The sequence below is a fragment of the Kryptolebias marmoratus genome, linkage group LG8, assembly GCF_001649575.2.
Source record: "Kryptolebias marmoratus isolate JLee-2015 linkage group LG8, ASM164957v2, whole genome shotgun sequence".
NCBI classification, from domain to species: Eukaryota; Metazoa; Chordata; class Actinopteri; order Cyprinodontiformes; family Rivulidae; genus Kryptolebias; species Kryptolebias marmoratus.
Genome location: NC_051437.1, coordinates 24,765,919 through 24,784,251, shown reverse-complemented (window position 1 = coordinate 24,784,251; position 18,333 = coordinate 24,765,919). Strand labels below are relative to the sequence as shown.

The following is an 18,333-nucleotide window of genomic DNA, read 5'->3' as shown; positions in this document are numbered from 1 at the left end:
ATTAATCATCATATAAACATGTTAAAAATGAATGTTTCTACGTCAGTGAGAAACAAGAGTTTTCCTTGGAAGTCTCTCTGCCTGATGTAATACGGCAACAAAATACCAACTTTAAATAAACTGAGCACAACCTAGAAAAAGCCAGTTTTTTTGCAGGTTTTGCAAGTTAGAACCATAAAAACAAACATAAACACATATAATAAAACTAGAATTCCTTGAATGAATGCATTTAAAAGGTTTTAACCAAAAATCTCCCAGTATCTATTAATGCTTAGAGTATGAGTTGCACATGACTCTCAGCTACTACCACACCAAAACACAGCTCAATATCTATAAAACTGACTGACAGGAAACAGCTGGTAAAGTTATGTTTATCCAAAACACTGAAACTAAAACAGAGACAGAAAAAAAAAGTACAAACTTAAATGACTATGAGTTATTTTATACAAATAAACACTGATTAATATTTTTTCAGGCCTAATAAAGAATGCTCAATAACATACTGTATGTCAAAAAACCCTACTAATCACAATCAAGGTTAGCCATCACAATTAGCATAGATAAAAAGGGGAGAAATGGTGACTGAATGGTTAAATAGAAATAAACCCCTGAATAAATAAAGTTTGTGATTAAATTCGACTCAAGCGTCGGGGGTCATTTTGACCAAAGGGCCACAGGAGGGTTAACATTCAAACAGCAATAAAAAAAGAGCTAATGTGATTAGCATCGTGTTTCTCACTGAAAATTCACACACATCAAACATTTCAAAGTCATTACTAAAGACAGTGGTTTTATGACAACTTTAACTTTTACTTACAGACGTATATTATTCAGGGTTCAGCGACAAAAACATGAAAATGATGTGAAAACACACATCAGCATATTTCAACTACAGCACCTACTATAACAAAAACAAAAGGGGTGCAACAAATACTCTTCTGACTCTCTTAAAGAGGCAGAATAGATTAATTTTAAATCAATTTTGGACATGTGAAAATTTTGTTCATGTCCACGATGAAATGCATCTAAAGATAGATTAAAATCCTCACACTTAGATGTGCGTCTAATAAATTACTTTCTTGGAGCTTAATTAAAATCTGTCCGGTAGTTCACCAGATACTTCCTAACAGAGAAACAAACGAACAACCAAAAACATCATCACCCACCTTTCATGGCTGCTGGCGATAATGAAGAGTAAGAAAGCAAGGATTAAAAAGTGGTACGGAAGTACTGAGAGAGCAGAGTGGAGAAGGGAGATAAGGGAAGGGGTCGGAATGGGAGCAAGAAGAAAAGCAAACGGGACGGTCAGAAAACAAACAGACAAGATCAACAAAAAGTGAAATCCAAGAACTAAATATGGATGAGAGGAATTTGCTGCCAGATATCCAAACAGTGTGCTGGAGCAGAAGGCAGGGACTGAGGGAAGGCCAGAGGATTAACAGTCATACACACCTCTCCAACACACACACACACACACACACACGTACACACACACAGGCACTTTCTTCACTTTCTCTACAGTGATGCCAGTGGCTAGAAGATGATTCTTTGTGTTTGATGTGTTTCTTCAAAAAGCACCACTGAACTGCAGCTGTTGCTCTCCTTTACACACTTTGCTGTATTACTCTTGAGAACTGAAAATGAACCACAAAAAGCCTGTCAACGGTCACAGTCACAGCGAGGGGAGCTGTACACGAGGCCGGACATACACCCAAGTCAAGTTTCACTCATCTAAAATGGAGCCGAGGACAAATAACTTACGGCGAGAATGTTGAAAGAGATCTACGTTTGAAAGAGAAAACACTAAACGCAGATGATAAAATACTATGATGCCACACTGAGGTTTTTGCACCAAAGCTGTCATTTTCCAGTGGCAGATGTCTCACGCTTGAAAGATGCAGGAAAGCCCAGGTGTGGTGCTGAAATGACTACACAGGGCCCATTTATTCTGCTGAGTGACAGAACGAAGACAGGGCAGGATTAAACCAGCTGAAAGTAGCATTTATCACAAACACATGAACAGGTTTTCGAGGCGCACACTTCCATGAAGGAACTTCTTAAACTCACCAATTAAAAATGACTAAATCTTAACACGCATCATGGAAAGTTCATGAAACACTGGGCAGTGATGTAGTCGTATCCTGGTTGGGACACCTAACACAATAAACTATAAACCATAACTAAACATCACGCAAAATACAGCTTCAGCTTTAATTCCCCTTTAAGTAATATTTCATGCATTACTATTATGATGGTTTTCCACAGAAAACGATGATTCGAAGTGTGTGGTACACGCCTGTAACATCTCCAGCCTGACAAATCTGTTCAGAATACACATGATTTGTGGCTGCAGAAACCATCCAGACAACTGAAGTGTGACAACACACTTTAATTTAGACCTCTGGTCAATGTAAACAATCTAAAAAACGAAGAAAAAAAAATACTGGCTGATGGACAGTCTCTTTAACCTTGGGGTCCTTGTCTAAGGGGAGTGGGAGCACACTGGGCGCTAACTAATGGAAATCTGTCACTGCTTGCAACAAGAGTTGTGGATAAGACCTTTTGAAGGGAAAAAAAAAGATTTTAGTGCAGTCGGGTGTGCCATGAACTGCTTTACAGTTTGCCTTTAAGACCAGAATTCTACCTAATCAATGATGCATTCATTTTCTTTTAAATGATGTTTTAAATTAGGCATCACTGGTTAAAGTAGTGACATGAAATTGATTAGACCCAGTTTGCAGATTTAGTATTACAGCATAGGTTTTACTGCAGGCACAGCTCGCTAATGAAAAGAAATGACTTTTGCATGTTTAATAGTTTGAAAAAGTGAAAAAAATTCAATATGTAAAACACTATTGTGCCCACAAACTGACAACAGAAATGAAAAGATGCTGTGCCTGAAATCAATGAGCTTCCCTCAGAGGGTTGTGAAATGAGAATGTCATCCTGGCCCCAAAAAAGAAGAATAAATACCCGTGCGGACTCGGTGGCACTTATGCTGCGAGTTTCCTTTCATTAGCTCCTGATTAACGACAGCCGTTGGTGGTGGGGAGCCAAAACGAGCACTGATGTGCAGCGAAGAGTTGGCTGATCATACTTGGCCTTTGCTCTAAAAACACTTACTAATGAATGATGGCCACTGGGCACAATATGGCGTTCAGATCCGGCTACAAAGTCCGATCCAGTCAGTATTTGGCCCCCTACACAAACACAAGCTGAATTGTGTGAGGTTTTACAGTATCAACAAACACTCCACATGACTGCCTGATAAGCTCAAGGTCTGATAATTAACTCCACTTTCTCTTTCTTCTCAATATTAGTGTAAATAAACATCTCCGTGAGAGTTTGCCCTCAGCAGCAGATATGAGAGCGGTTCCATTTATAGCTTCGTCATAAAAGCAGGTTTCAAATCCACACAGTTCTCAGGTGAACCGCACAAGAGGAGGAAAAGAAATCTGCAGTTGTTTGTGCTTTCAAACTTGAGTGAAATTGTACATTTTATTGTTGTGAATTGCTAAAAATGATTTTGAAAGAGTGATCAATTACAAACCTTATATTCCTTAAAGGAATGCATATTGCCGTCAAACTAAAATCTCTTATGTTCAGAAATGAGAGATATATACCAGTTTTAATAAAATCTTAAAAATGAACGGGATTGTGACATTTGTTAGTAGTTGAAGTATGTGTTGTGAATGACTCTCGGCTACTACCACATCAAATTTTAGCTCAATATCTGTGAACTGACTGCGGTCATATTTGTGATGTCTAACTGAGGCTAACTGAGTTGAGTTATCAGTTGTAGAGGTACATCCAGTCATTACTTTGACAGTTTCATTAAATCTGTCTGGAAGTTTATGTAATATTTTGCTAACACAGCATTTGCCTTTCGGAGCTAGGCAATAAAACAAAGTAATATGAAAAAGGAAACATCTGTGTTATGACAGACAAGTCGAGTTCAAAGTTCAGCCTGCTTTTAAAAAGGAACAAGTCGAAAAATAAAAAGAGCGGAGCAAAAGGTCTGTTACCATTTATGGTAAACTTAGACATCACGGACGCAGAAAGCTCATCAGCACATAAATGGGAAATAATCTCCTGCCGGCAGAAACACAAACACTGCAACAAAGACTGTCGCCTAATTACAGGAAAACTGACAAAGTTCCAGTGGATTAGGACTCAAATCAAATGATTTAAAAATACCAAAGCGCTGTTTATTAATCAAATCTACCTTCTCTTTCTCTCTCTCACACACAGACATGTAATCAGATAAACAGCTCAAATCAGTGTGCCATTTCTGCTCTCCCATATAGGAGAATACTTAACATGACAACTATTTAATTTAAGCCATTCTGATAAGCCTCGAAGAGACATAGAGACAACGTGAAGCTGTAGGAGGAACAGAAAGAAGTGACATTTATTCACAGCAAATAGGAGATAAAAATAATGATGATTGATTCCTTTTCTGGAAAGCATTACGACCACTGGCAGTCTCAGTGTGTGTGTGTGTGTGTGTGTGTGTGTCTATTGTTCTATCTGTGAATAAAAAAAATCAATAGCTGTAAAAGCTTCAGAAATCAATCACGTTTTAATAAATGAAGGTATAAGTACTGTGCCTACATTTTTTAAAGTTAGAATTGGGTTAATTGGAACAGGGTAAACAGTAAGAAATGTGAAAATTGTTGCCAGAGAAAATCAATACGCATGTTTGGCTCACTGGGCAAGTGATGCTAATGTGATGACTTCCCAATCTATCAATAAGAAGTGGCTTACGAGGGTCTTTAGTGTAACATTTTTCATAGGAAAGACAGCAGCACCATGTTTTAAAAACATGTTTCATTAAGGGGAAGAAAAAACGTGCAAACATTTGTGTTTCTCAACCACAAGAAGCTGCTTACCACTCCTGTTATGAGGAAACATAGTTTTGATGAACTGTAACATCAAATATGGATGAAATAAAATCAGCTTAAAATAGTTAAAACATGAGGCTGCAGTCACAAAGTCTTTAGAGTTAAATACGGAGGTTTTCAGAAACAACGACGTAGCAAACGTTCACTTTGTGCCAAACAACACTGGATCTGTTTTTACCCTTTTTTACTCTTTCTGTACATGTCTCTTACTATCCTCATCCTGTCTGCATTAAATTTTAAATGTGCTAAAAAGATTAACTGGGATGATATTTAAAAACAGTGTCAAAAGAAAAAAAAAACAGAGCTACAATTGCTTTGTCTTTAGCAAAGTTTATCAGAAACAAAAATATAAAAAATTTAAGTCAGGAGGACTTTAGTTAGAGCTTAGTTACATGGCTTAACAGAAAACAGCTAAAATATTTTTTGTTTTATTATTTTAAAGCTTGGATGAGATCACCACAATAATATTTAGCATGAGGTCATTTTTTATTTTTCTGATGAATTATTTCAAAGTTTTGAAATTTTCAATAAATTCCTTCATATTCAAGGACTTATAACCAACTAGGACAACTAGGACAACCCCACCCCCCCCCACCACCATACATACAGGATTTCCAGGGAATTAAAATTAATGTACATTTACCTCATTGTAAGTGCTTATTATTGTTTCTCCTTTATGTTCCCCTCGCAATTAACTGTTTTACGTCCCCTGCTGCTCCACATAAAAAGCATCAAAGTGTCAAAATGCATTATGATTTTTCACAATAACGCAGGTTATTTATCATCCAGCTGGAGCTGAAATGCTATTCTGAACATTTTCTGAGCTGGGGGCAGCTGTGAACAGCTGCAGGCGACACGATACAAATATTCATCACCAACCTCAAGGTTCCCAGCACCACCCGTCAGGTGAAGTAACAGCTTTAAGGGAATCAGGTGGCATCATTGCATCAGTTTTATCACCCGCCATCGAAAGGCGAAGACGGACATTAATGTTGTTGTCAGTGTTTGTTTGTGCATGTTTGTGTGCCTGTCTGTTACCAAAATATATCATGAACTACTGAACATTTTTTTATGAAACTAACAGAAAATAATGTTTAGATGAACACCTACAGCTGAATAACTGATTTAAGACGGCTGCTGCAGCCAACTGACCTTAAAATGCACAAAAATGGCTAAAATTTAGTTTAGTTTTCTTTTTTTTTTTTCTTTTTTTTTTTTTACAGATGTTATGTTAAAGTTTTATGTGGTAGTAGCTGAGTCACAACACAAACTCTGGGTATGTGTGTTTACATTTTTCAAGGTTTGACCAAATGGCTACATCGCTGTTATTTCTCAATATAAGATGATCTTAGCCTGAAACTCTGGCATGGAAGGTGGTGGGCAATACGCATTCCTTCAAACATTACAAGCAATTTGAAATAGTAATTTTAGATATATAAAATATTGTGTCTTTGAAATTGCAGGCAAGAAGTATCTGATACACAACACGCTCACAGGTTTCTTTTCATGTCTTTTGAGTCTTTGAACAACAATGAAAACCCTAAAACTGAACAAATCCAATAGTGTAACACCATCCTGCTCCAAAGACAGATTGATCCGCATTCCTTCTTCAACACCTCTCACTCCTGATCGCAGGACAAAAGACTGGTGAGATTCTCACCTCCCACTCAGTTAACTGGATTTGCACTCCAACTAAGGCGCAAACTGCGGCTCATTAGGTTTTTACCATGAAGACCGGCTGTACTACGGCACATGATGACCTTAATCAATAATCGCTGAATTACTTCATCTTGGCTTTTAGACGAGACGGTCGATGCTCAGAAACCCACGGCTGGATCTGCGTGGGCAAATACCTAAACAGCTGGTTTAGGAAAAAAAAAAACACGGCCAAAAATTCATAAAGTTTAACATCTGTTCGCTTGTTTCACATCGGCGCTGGAGGGGATTTAAAATCAATTTCCCGCCGAAGGAAAGAAGCGTCTAATTTGCCTTCCACTGCCACAGTGTAAACACAGCATCACTCAGGGGCATAAAAGAAGTCGATGGACAGACCTTAAATAAGAAACAAGACAGAAGGGAATCTACAGTAATGAAGTGACCAACTAAAAGAAGGTGTGACTTTTTAAATCCAAACTCAACCTGGTTTAAATCAACAAGCTTAAAAAACATCATTAAAAAAAATAGTCTGATCCAGACTCTGATCCAGATCACCAGTAAAACTTAATGAATTGTTTCTTGTGACAACTCCAACATTTCATGAAAATTTCATAAAAATCTGTTCATTAGTTTTTAAGTAATCAGACAAACAAACAAACCAACACTACTGAAAACAACCTTCTTAGTGGCAGTAATAAATAATTCTCTGTATTATATGTAGCATGAATATATATTACAAAAATTAAAGGCTGATCTTTTCTTGAAGGACTTCCTATCACCCACCACATTTTAACCCAGAGTTTTAGACTAAGATCTTCTTATTTTGAAGGAGTTGTAGCTATTTTGGTCAAACCTTGGAAATCATGTTATGCACAACGTTATGTGATACTGTGAGATGTCACGCTCAGAGTGTGTGTTGTGAATGACTCTCAGCTACAACTGCACCAAATTTAAACACGATATCTGTAAAACTGACTATGTTATAGCCATATTTGTGTTTTGTAAGGTCAGCTGGGTGTAACAGCCATCTTGAATCCAGTTGGCTCAAAAGTTAATCAGTTGTAGATGAATATCCAATGATTAATTCATGAAACGCTCAATAAAACTTGTCCACTGGTTCATGAAATACTTTTAGTATCAGAAAGATAAGAGTTGACTCTAAATAGTTAATAGGAAATTGTCACCAAAGATCTTGCACAACCTTTTAGTGCTCAGATAAATGCGTTGAGGATCAATCTCAGCTACTACCACACACAGTTTTAAGTCAACAGCGGGCGATAAAGAGAATGCAGAGACAAATAAATATTCTTTACAACTCCTTCTCCTGACTGTGCTCACTCTTCTTGTTCCATCCAAAATAAAATAAAGTAAAATATCATCTCTTGACTGCTGAGCTGGTAGATTTCCTCAGATTCCCAACACTTCTCCACTTTTATTATTTTCAATCCTTCGCTTCTCTCTGAAAGCATATGCACTGAAAATAACAAATAAAAAAATATGTATTATTCAGGGGAAGCCAAACGCATAAATACATTAAAAGTCTCAAAATACAACTCCTTTCCTGGGATGAGGCAGGTGTGTGTGTGTGTGTTTCCTCATAGCACTTAGAGAGGTGACTGACAGAGAGATGAACAGGAAGACAGGATTTGTCTTATAAGTATCAGCGGCTGCAGACGAGTGGAACAGCAAGTAAAGATGGATAGAGGTTTCCAGCAAAGCCCATTATCATCTCTTTATGTGTGTGTGTGTGTGTGTGTGTGTGTGTGTGTGTGTGTGTGTGTGTGTGAGTGTGGTGACAACAAGAATGTATATTTTTCAATCTGTTTGCAAAATGCCTATAGTATGTGTATATTTCGCTAAATGTGCCTGTGTGTATGCAAGTTCATGCACAAGGGTATAAATACACTATCAACACACACTCACACACACACACGGTCTGTCAGCTTCTGCATGTTATGGTTATGAATACCAAGCAAGAGTCAATGCCCCAGGGAAATGAAAGCACGAAAGCTGAGTTATTTACTATGACCTCTCCGCTCTGTGTGTCTGTTTGTGTGTGTGTGTGTGTGTGTGTGTGTGTGTGTGTCAAAGAGTTTGTGTGTACGTATGAACAAATGCGCTCAGCAATCACCCTGGAGAAATTTGATTAGTTTCTACATTTGTGTGTATATGTGTGTGAGCCCGTTACTAACGATGAAAGTAGCAGCAAGAAAGATTTTGTCCTAAAGTCTTAAAGTGGTAAATGAAAAGGAAGAAGGAACAGGAAAGAAATGGGGGGGGGGAAATAGTAAGAGGTGAGCACTTATGCTATTTTGTCTGATCGAACAGTAAGTAAAAGAAAATATTGAAAAGAGTGGCTTGAAGAGAAATGGGAAAAAGCAAGGATAAAGTGAAATATGAAGGATTAAAGAAACAGAAGGGGGAAATGGTCAAAAACAAGCAACAGGCAGGAGGAAAAGGGAAAAGAAATGGGGTAAAAACAAAACAAAAAAAAGTGGATAGGAGCAGTGATCAAAAAGAAAGAAATCAAAAATGAGAAATGGAAAAAAAGTTCAGGAACAGAAGATTTGTCAGTTAGATTCGGCAGAAAACTGTTATCATCTCCGGCAAAGAAAAGAAGTCATCTGAAGTACATAAAGCTATCACCAGCAGTCTGTTGTCACTGGTGGCAACCTGACATGTCATCCTGGTAACAAAAGATATTGTCAGGGCATGAGCGAAAAGTGAAGCAGAAGAAAGGGGTATATGGGAGTAAAGATGGCATAAAACAGGCTGGCTTTGATCGCCACTCCAGCTCTTGAATGTGGCTTTTGCTTGCAGAGGATTTTTCCTAAAAACCTTCAGCCAGTCAGCTTTGGGTCCCACAAAGGGGATAAGTCAGGGCTTTACCCGGCCCAGACTGAGCACCTTAACAAGACAAAAGACAAAATGCACAGGTGGAGTGACAAACTGAGTTCACTTTTATCTTAGCTCTGGGAGAAATCTCTTTCAGACTGATGAACCCAAAGAAACCAAAACTAACACATAAGAACAATGGAGCCTGGCATTATTTTACAGTAAAATCTAAAAATGTTTACATTCTTTTACATAATCCACAAAATGTGAGGTTTTGGGGTTTTCTTTGTGTCTTTCTTGGGTTTTGTTTTCCTTTTTGTACTACCTGTCTCCAGTGTTTTTCCATTCTTCCTCAGTCTTCACTTGGTTTTAATGCCACGCCCACCTCCACCTGACAGTAATGAGTTTCACGCACCTGTGCCCACTTACCGATTATCCTCTGTGTTTTATAAGTTCTTGATTTCCTGCTGTTTTTGTCCTGCTCTATGTTTTTCGCTCCATGCTTTGTTTTTTAATGTTTGTACTTAGTTTCGATTTTGCTGCCACGTCAGCCTTTTTGTTTTTGTTTGTTTTATTTTAATAAATCAGTTTTCTTTAAAATGAGTCTGCACTCTGGGTTCGTCTCTGTTTCCCCACAACCTGACACAAAATAGTGCAGGAAAAAGACATTTCTGCAGTCTGATATATATTAAGGTGGAATCATACTGGGCTAGTTTGAGGACGGCATTCACAAGAGAGTATCCATCGTGTCTCGAAACATTTACGGGTTTCTGAATTTCCTTGAGTGAATAGCAGAGGCTCACAGTCTTGTTGCTCGAATTTTGGACATTTTTTAAAAGATTTGTGTGAGAAATTATCTCTCAAAAAGGTTGTGGGTGTCTCACACCAGTTTCATTTTAGTTTCTGTACATTCTAGAGCTGTATATTGACACCTGCACGGGAGATCTCATGACAAAAACATCCAAGAATACAATCCTGAATGTCCAGGTCTAAATTCTGAAGTGTATTCCAGCAGATTCAATCATAAACAGCTCCCAAGGTGGATATAAAGTGGGTCAAGGTGGGTATGATGCAGATTGAGTTTGGCAACAAAATAACGTGTACAGCCTCGAAAAGAGTTTCCTCAAAAATTGGCTGCTGAAAACGGCTAACTGACCGCTTGGTTGCAAACACTCAGTGAATTCAGTGACACTGCAAAATTTGCCCATTTTCTCGCAATTCTGAGCCACCAACTAGTCTCGATTAGCCACAATCCAGTAAGATAGTCCCCCTAGCAAATACTGACCAATCATAAATGTGTCAAAATGTGCATGTTTGTGCACCACAGTAAACATTTTTTACAGATTCATGTATCTGGAATAAGGAGATTTGGCTCTTCACGGCCAGCTCAGCTCAACTTTGTGCAAAACATCTTGAATATATGTAGACAGATTGAGGAAATGTTACATTTGTACTTTTAAATCATCATCCATGTTTGTTCCTATTTTATTAAAACGCCAAGCTATTTTTATAATAAAATTTGAAGTTCTAAAATACAAAAAGGGCAATAGAAATTACTAATTTACTAACAAATCCTCAATTTTGCCAAAGACTTTGTATTTCAACTGAAAACCTTTTTTCCATTATCTTATTACCAGTTAACAGATATTCACATCAACTTGCCACAGGAATTTCTTGCTGTTATGATAAACAGAAGACTGTCATCTTCTACATGAACTACTATAATCTCTTCAAGCCAGATAATGGAAATGTGCCTATTTTACATTTCCAATAACTGGTCTGGACGCCACGTTCTGTCGACTCTATGTACTTTGTTTTCAAAAGTTTGGCTGACAGTTATGAGGAAGCACGACAACTTACTACATCTGAAGTATGTGAGTATATATAAAAAAAGAACCAAATATTTGATAAATAACAGGTAAAAGTTCACTTCCTCCTGGGCTGTACTGTCTGCAGTATTTCAGAGAATCTGAGGAGTACTGATACCTTACTCCTTTGGCTGAGAGTACACAAGAGTGTGTAAGCAGTGGAGATAAAACCTTTCCAAAGCACAAAGAAAGAGCAGACAGGCTGACAGCCAGCTCTCGAGAAGCCATATGTGCAGTTGCACACTCACTAAATCAATCTCCACTGATCACTCTTTCAAACCCCAGTCACCTCCCTCACAAATGCACAGACTTTCCACTTTTTCGTCCTACTTGTTGCGCTCCTTCGAGAAGGAACAGAAAAAAAAGCGAAGAAGAACTTCATGTTCCACTAGACCAGCCACACAAGATGAGTTCTGTAGCACTTCTGTGGATCTCTCTGGGAAAGGGAGTGAATTTACCACTCCGCTCCAAGTTCAATATTAGGACAGCCAACATGATCCACATTCCCTTGCTGATTGTAAGACTTGTGAGCCCGCACACACACACACACACACACAGACCAACATGTCTGCACACACAGTTCAAATGTGCTTCTCTCTATTTGAGGTCTTTCTTTTCCTAACTGACTTTTCCCCCTCACATTATGTTGTTATCAGGCATTCCTGCCGGGCCAATTAAAACGCAGCTTCTCCTTTTAATTTTGATAATATCTCGGGCCATTATGTGCGCACTGCCTGCCTGCTTGACCGCCGGAAATCTAACCCCTCGGAACCCAAATCACTCATCTAGGAAAAAAACGGGAGATAATGAAGAAGCTGGACTGGAGCTAGTTAGAGCTATTAAGGGGCAGCTTATGAATATTAAAGCAGAGGACTCGGGGAAACGAGTCCATGTTCTGGAGCCTGGGCCTCAACAACATGTGGGTCATTTTGTCCTGTCCTCAGGTGGGAACTTCCATTATTATCTTCAACGTCCTATTAGATGATGCGGTTTTAAGAGCAGGTGCTAAATTGGTTATTATTTTATTTCTAAGCCAAACTCTGTAAAGAAGAGGGAAAACAGAGAGGATGTTCGGTAAGCAGAGCCAGCCTGTGTGACAGTAACTAACAGATAATTTTATGCTTTATTGTTTCCCCTTTTTGTCAAAGACGTTCAGTTAACTATAGGTGTTTCATTTTGTTTAAAACCCGTCTCATGTTGCTTCTTACTTCATTATTCACTTGTAAATATTTTCACTCACCATTAAATAAACGCTACAATCACTTGGGAACGTTTACACTGTTAGAATAAACAATATGTTCATTTTAAATTTCACGCCTACAGCGTTGTTGTTTGAAATGGAACATGGTTACCACTGTGTTGCATCACTTTAAAAAAAATAAAAACCACTTTGATGACTGAGGAAAAGAAAAAGCTGTAGGTTTGCCAGTAAAACATTTCAATGTTCTTGTTTTAAAAGTGGATTTGAACAGTTCAGATATTTTTCCAGTAAGTTTTCAGTGGTGCTGTGACATGTTTGGCATTGTTCTGCTGAAATGACCAAATCCTTCTATGATAGAAATAAAATTTGAAATCAAGCTTGTTTAAAAACTTGTATTGCTTTTATAATGCACTTTATTGTGAAAATTGGCTCTTGAACAGCCCCGACATCTCTGAATATTGATGTAATTTGATGTAATTCAGATTAGAGAATCTTATCAGTCTCTGCAATTTAACTTTGACAGATGTCATTCCTAAATATGCCCACATGGTCTTTCAAGATGCTTAACCTCTTCCCATGTTTATTTCTTTGGATACTCTTTTTTTAAAAAAAACATTGTTCAGCCTTTTGTTTCCACGTCCTAACTTTCTGACTCTCATTGTGATGTTAAAGTCAAATTCAGTCCCTTTTTTTTTAGAATAAAAAGATCAGATTTGATTAGAATATTGTTGTTTCTTGGTTAATTTACATCCAAATGTTCCAATTGTATTTGGAAACATGGTTATATTCATTTCTTAAGTTGCAAAGTTTTGTTTAAAGTACCATAAGGTTATGATGAGAGTCTTCAGATTGACGCTCTTCTCTGTTTACTGGGTGCTAAGAAAAAGCTCCATATAACTCCAGTCACTTTCCAAGGGGAATAATCAATGAGAAAAACTTCTTTTGTGGCTGTACTCCTGAATGCTAGATAAGACTGCGGGCCTGATTTGAATCAGACATGACGGCTTTTTAGAACGGTAGCCAATTCACTTACCCCAATAAAAACCCTCCATTCAAATTGAATGAGTCAAACAAGGCTTTCCATAAAAGCACCGGTCCAAACCACCCACACATATTTCTTAAAGGTAAAAAAGCTCTCCCGTTCCCTTGGCTCTTTCCTTTTTAGACCTTCGCCTGTTCTTCCCAGCTCTCCTTTTCTCTGTAAGCACTGAAAACTCCAGGATTTCAGCCAGAGTGACCCGTTCAGACTGCATGTGCCGGCTGAATTTATTAGAGGCATGGAGAGAATAACAACCTGTCAGCTGCCTTCCAGTGATTTCCCAACGCCGCTCTCCTTTGTCACGTCTACACAGCCATGCACATGTAAAAACCCCACACACCAATACAAGTCAAACTTTTTCTGCTGTATGTGCATACAGAGTACAAATGCAAACATCCTTGACTTCAACTAAACAAAAAACACGTATATAAAAACTAAAAAACGGACCACAGCTTGCTGCTTCTTTGACTCTCTGGTCAGCTGCCCTTCTTCTGAAAACTGTCAATAGAGATGTGCAGGAGCTTTTACAATAAGAGCAAAGGTAAATAAACCAATTTGACAACTAGCTAGATGGTTTATGGACACTTGAAAATAAGTTTTAAAAGAGTTTGCAAAAGAAAAACCAATCAGAAATATTATGGGATTGACATAAGGTTTCTACTCTGTAAAAATCTTTAGATTTAACTTAAAAATAAACCTTGATTTTAGGTTAATTGATGATATACACTTTAAACTGCATAGTTACATATGGTGTACATCTGTATGTTAAACAGGCTTCAGTTTACAGAAAAAAATGTAACAGAATAAATTTCCAGCCTGACAATTATGTGCTACTCATTAAATATAAGCAATAATGTGATCTGAATAAAATGTTTTGTGTAACTCTGCTCAGAACTGAAATGCAAACCCAGAAATGATAATTTTCAGAAATAAATATAAATTATATAATTCTGTATAATTGTTGTAGCCTCATGATGTGCCTAAAGTTAATCAACAAAAGGACTCAAAATGCCATCATATAATAAAATGATGATCATCATCATGAAACCAGTATTTGGCAGCTTTACCGTTTCCTGGTTTACAGCCTGTCATTGGTGTCAATCTAAAAGTTTCCTCAGTCAGGATGCTGGAAGTCTCCTCACTCTGCCACTGCAGGGAATTCAAGCACCTTTAATGTGTCAAAACTGTTTTTGCAATGGCAGATTTTAGCTTTCAGTAAAAGTTTTCAGAGAGATTTGGGACACATTGCTGGGCAGTTCATACCAGCCTTTTCTTTTGAGCTTTTAAATATGTGCTGCTGTCTGCTGTCCTGCTGAATGACCAAGAGTTTAGCTTCAGACTTGCTTTTTAGACACTAGTTAGCACATTTATCTAACCCACAGATTTAATTTATTCCTTTGATACACACAGTGCTCCTGGTACCAGAGGCAGCAAAATGAACAATAAAACTTCCTCCGTGAGATTTAACTAATTGTACATTTTGTCCACATGGATTTTATTTTATTATCTGTGAGCAAATCTGATGAACTGCATTTTCAATGAGATCCACTTTGGTTTCTTCTCACCATAAAATATTACCCCAGAAAAGCAGAGGCTTGGTGATAAATTATTATTTTTTTCAACATTATTGTTTTATTTTTATTGTTCTCCTTGTGGAGCCAATTTGATTCACTTTACAATGTTTGTTACAGCCTAAAACAGCCCTCTCCAGCATGTTCCAGTTCTGCCTGAAGATCTTTAGATGTTTTTTGTGATTCTTTCTTCAAAGTTTGCAACAACCCTCACAAACCTCTCGTCTGTTTTTTCTAGCACCAAGGCTGGAATGCAGCCTTTTGGAATAACAATATTTTGATTAAAAGCACTTTCGATGTTCTCAGACAGCTCTTGTCTTTGCCATTGAAAGATGAAAACAGAGGGGAGAACTTCTCTATTTTGTACAGTAAAACTATTATAAATTTGCTAATTCAGACATTGAAAATTAAGCACAGATGAGCTTTATTCTGCTGATATAATCAGAATTAGTCAAAAATAAATTGTAAGTTTGTACTTTTCAAAAATCTATATCATGAACTATTGTTCAATAATTTTGTATTTCTAAAATTTTCTGAGTAATTGTCTTGTGCTTGTGACAGAATATTAAAAAGTTTCTTATTTTATTATTCTAATTAAAGAATGACATTTCTTACTTCAGTCATGGATGAAGGCTGATTTGCCACAAGTTAACCTAATTAGTAGTCTTTTCTCAAGTCATTATGTGATAACTGGGACACTTTGAACTGATTGTGATGATTGTGTTAATAATCACAGTGAAAGCATATCGCTTTGAGAGACCTAAACAGAGCTAAAACACAACAGATTAGTTTGCAAGCTTCAGTCTTTTCACATTTATTGTACTTTTCTCTGAAATCCAGTTGTTTGGAACTGGCTCTGTGTCCAAGTTCAACAGAAAACTCTATGTTCTCTGAAAGGCAGACAGGCACACAGGTCCATGAACAATGAAGGTACATGGAAATGTCAAATATGACCCGTCATTAGAATCAGTTCTGTTTGACTTTGTTTAATTCAGACAAGAGAGGCGAGAAAATGAATCTTTTTCTGACGCAGATATCAACAGACAAGTAAAGAAGCCTGTTCAGGTGTTAAGCATAAACCTAATATCAGCAATACTATAATTAGTATCATTTGATTATTTTGCACGTTTTTTCCCTACAAGACTATCTTCTATTGTTGCAGGATATAATTATCCTACTGGCCTTAACCCTTCATAAGCCATCATTAAAGCACTTATTCTCTCTGGATTTTCTCAGCTGCTGAAATTTGTTCACCTCACTCCTCTCAGTTCTTCACTCAGATGCTCTTAGATGCCCTCTTTTCCCTTTTAAAATTACACCTTCTTTCATCAAAATGTATTTTTCCTTTTTTTTCTTTGCTGTACCTTGTGTTCCTCCTAGCCTTTCTTAGTCTTTTTTATCCATTTATTTCCCCTCTGCCAGTCGTGGGCAGTCACCAAGATTGTTATTAGTGCCAGGTTCAAGTCTGCAATGTAACCAGACCCCAGGAATTAGCAGAGGGGCCACACTGACAGGGAGGAACAATGCTGACAAAACACTGAAGTTATTACTGGGGTTGCTGCAATGCTACAGCTTTGTCAGGATTCAGCTCCTTGGAGCCTTGGATTTTGATGGGCTTTGCTAAAGAAATGCAATAGACACCAACCAGGGGCTACAGGGTAAAATAGGTTAGATGGCTTCCAGTGGGAGCAGTAAGTAGCACACATTTTGTTCAGGAGGATGCAGGTGGTGCTTAAGAACTGGGGCTTGAGCCATACTGAATGGACAATGGAATGGACATAATAGGAACATGTTTTTTTTATTTTGGGATAAAGATGAAAAGGCAAAGCTTGTTGTATAAGGACAGAAAGTAATAGAAATCCATTTACTTAACAATAGCAAGCAATTTGGTGTCAGTTAAAAGAATTCTAGCTTTCCGTTTAATCCTAAAATTCATTTTAGTTTGCGTTCCCAAAATTATTTAAATGGCAAATCTTCAACCTTGGAGGACATTCTGCAAGCCTTATAGCCATTTAGAAAACTAAACTTCAGTGTTTACATTTACCTCTCAGAGCAGATTAATGGCAAGTGTCTGTATAACATCAAATTACTTAGTCTTTCTTGGATCGATCTTCTTTGGATCAAAAGGAGCTAATCTGATCTCTCAAAACATCCAAACCCTCTACATACTAATGGTAACAGGTTGTATTGACTTTTTGGAATTATGCTGATCACATAAGTACTCTTCCCTTCACCATGAGCATACAAACTAAATGTTAAACTTCAACTTGACATACTTTTACCAACATCCTTGGGCTTTATTTTCATGTTTATTTCATGTTGTAAAAAGGAATAGGACAAAGACAAACCATACTGTGACTAAAGTATTAAAAAATTTAGATGGCTTTTGTGAAAAACATGCAGCACCACATCTGACTACAGTGACTAGTTTGACAAATCTGTCATATATCACGTCATACCATATTCTATCATATTGTACCACATGTTATTATATTGTAATGCATTGTATCAATTGCATTGCATTTGTATTTTCTTGTATCATATTGTATCACTGTGTTGTGTTGTATTATATTGTTTTGTATTGTCTCATATCACGTTGCATCATATCGTACTGTTAATGTGATTTGCTCAAATGTACATTTTCACTCCGTGTTTATGAAAGCCTTAATGAATCCGGTTAGTGTTCAGGTGACTGGACTTACAGCAGGGGCCCTTGCGGAGCACCTTGATCCGTCGCTGCATGCTGCACTGGGCTTTCTCCAGCTCACACTCGTTGGAGTAGGTGGACGAATCTGAGCCGCACACAGGAGCCACCAGCAACGGACACTCCACTCTCTTGCAGACACACTCTCCCTTGGCCGGGTCTGTTGGGTCGCGCTCACACACAGCGCCAAAGCCACACAGCATTCCTCGACAGCCTAAATGAGAGGAAAACAAAGGAGAATAGATTAAAAGTGAGGAATAGTGTAAAAAAAATATTTAATTTAAAAGATAATTTTTGTTATTGTATTGTTCGAACCAAATCCTATTCAGTACATATTTCAATGAAACACCTTATCAGCCCAAATTTCATCCAATAGAGGTTTTTTTTCTTCCTCATCTTAGAAAGTTCTTATTAGTTAAAGCAGAATTAATATTCTAACAGTGAATAGCATTATCTGAACACATTATTTCTAATATAAGCCATTTACTAGGGAGAAAAAGCAAAGCCAGGTAGCAGGCCGATAAAGAATCCATGGTCTTGTGGACAGAGCATTTT

General features: G+C 37.6%; 1 protein-coding gene across 4 annotated transcripts in view; it reads right to left on the bottom strand.

Moving 5' to 3' along the window:
* agrn (agrin) overlaps positions 1-18,333 on the bottom strand; it is a 278,848-nt gene that overhangs the window by 105,726 nt on the left and 154,789 nt on the right. For all 4 annotated transcript variants that reach the window (XM_025004894.2, XM_017411271.3, XM_025004895.2 and 1 more), the window contains one exon: positions 17,777-17,992. In XM_025004894.2, coding sequence (XP_024860662.1) covers positions 17,777-17,992 — 216 coding nt within the window. The remainder of the gene's footprint in view (positions 1-17,776; positions 17,993-18,333) is intronic.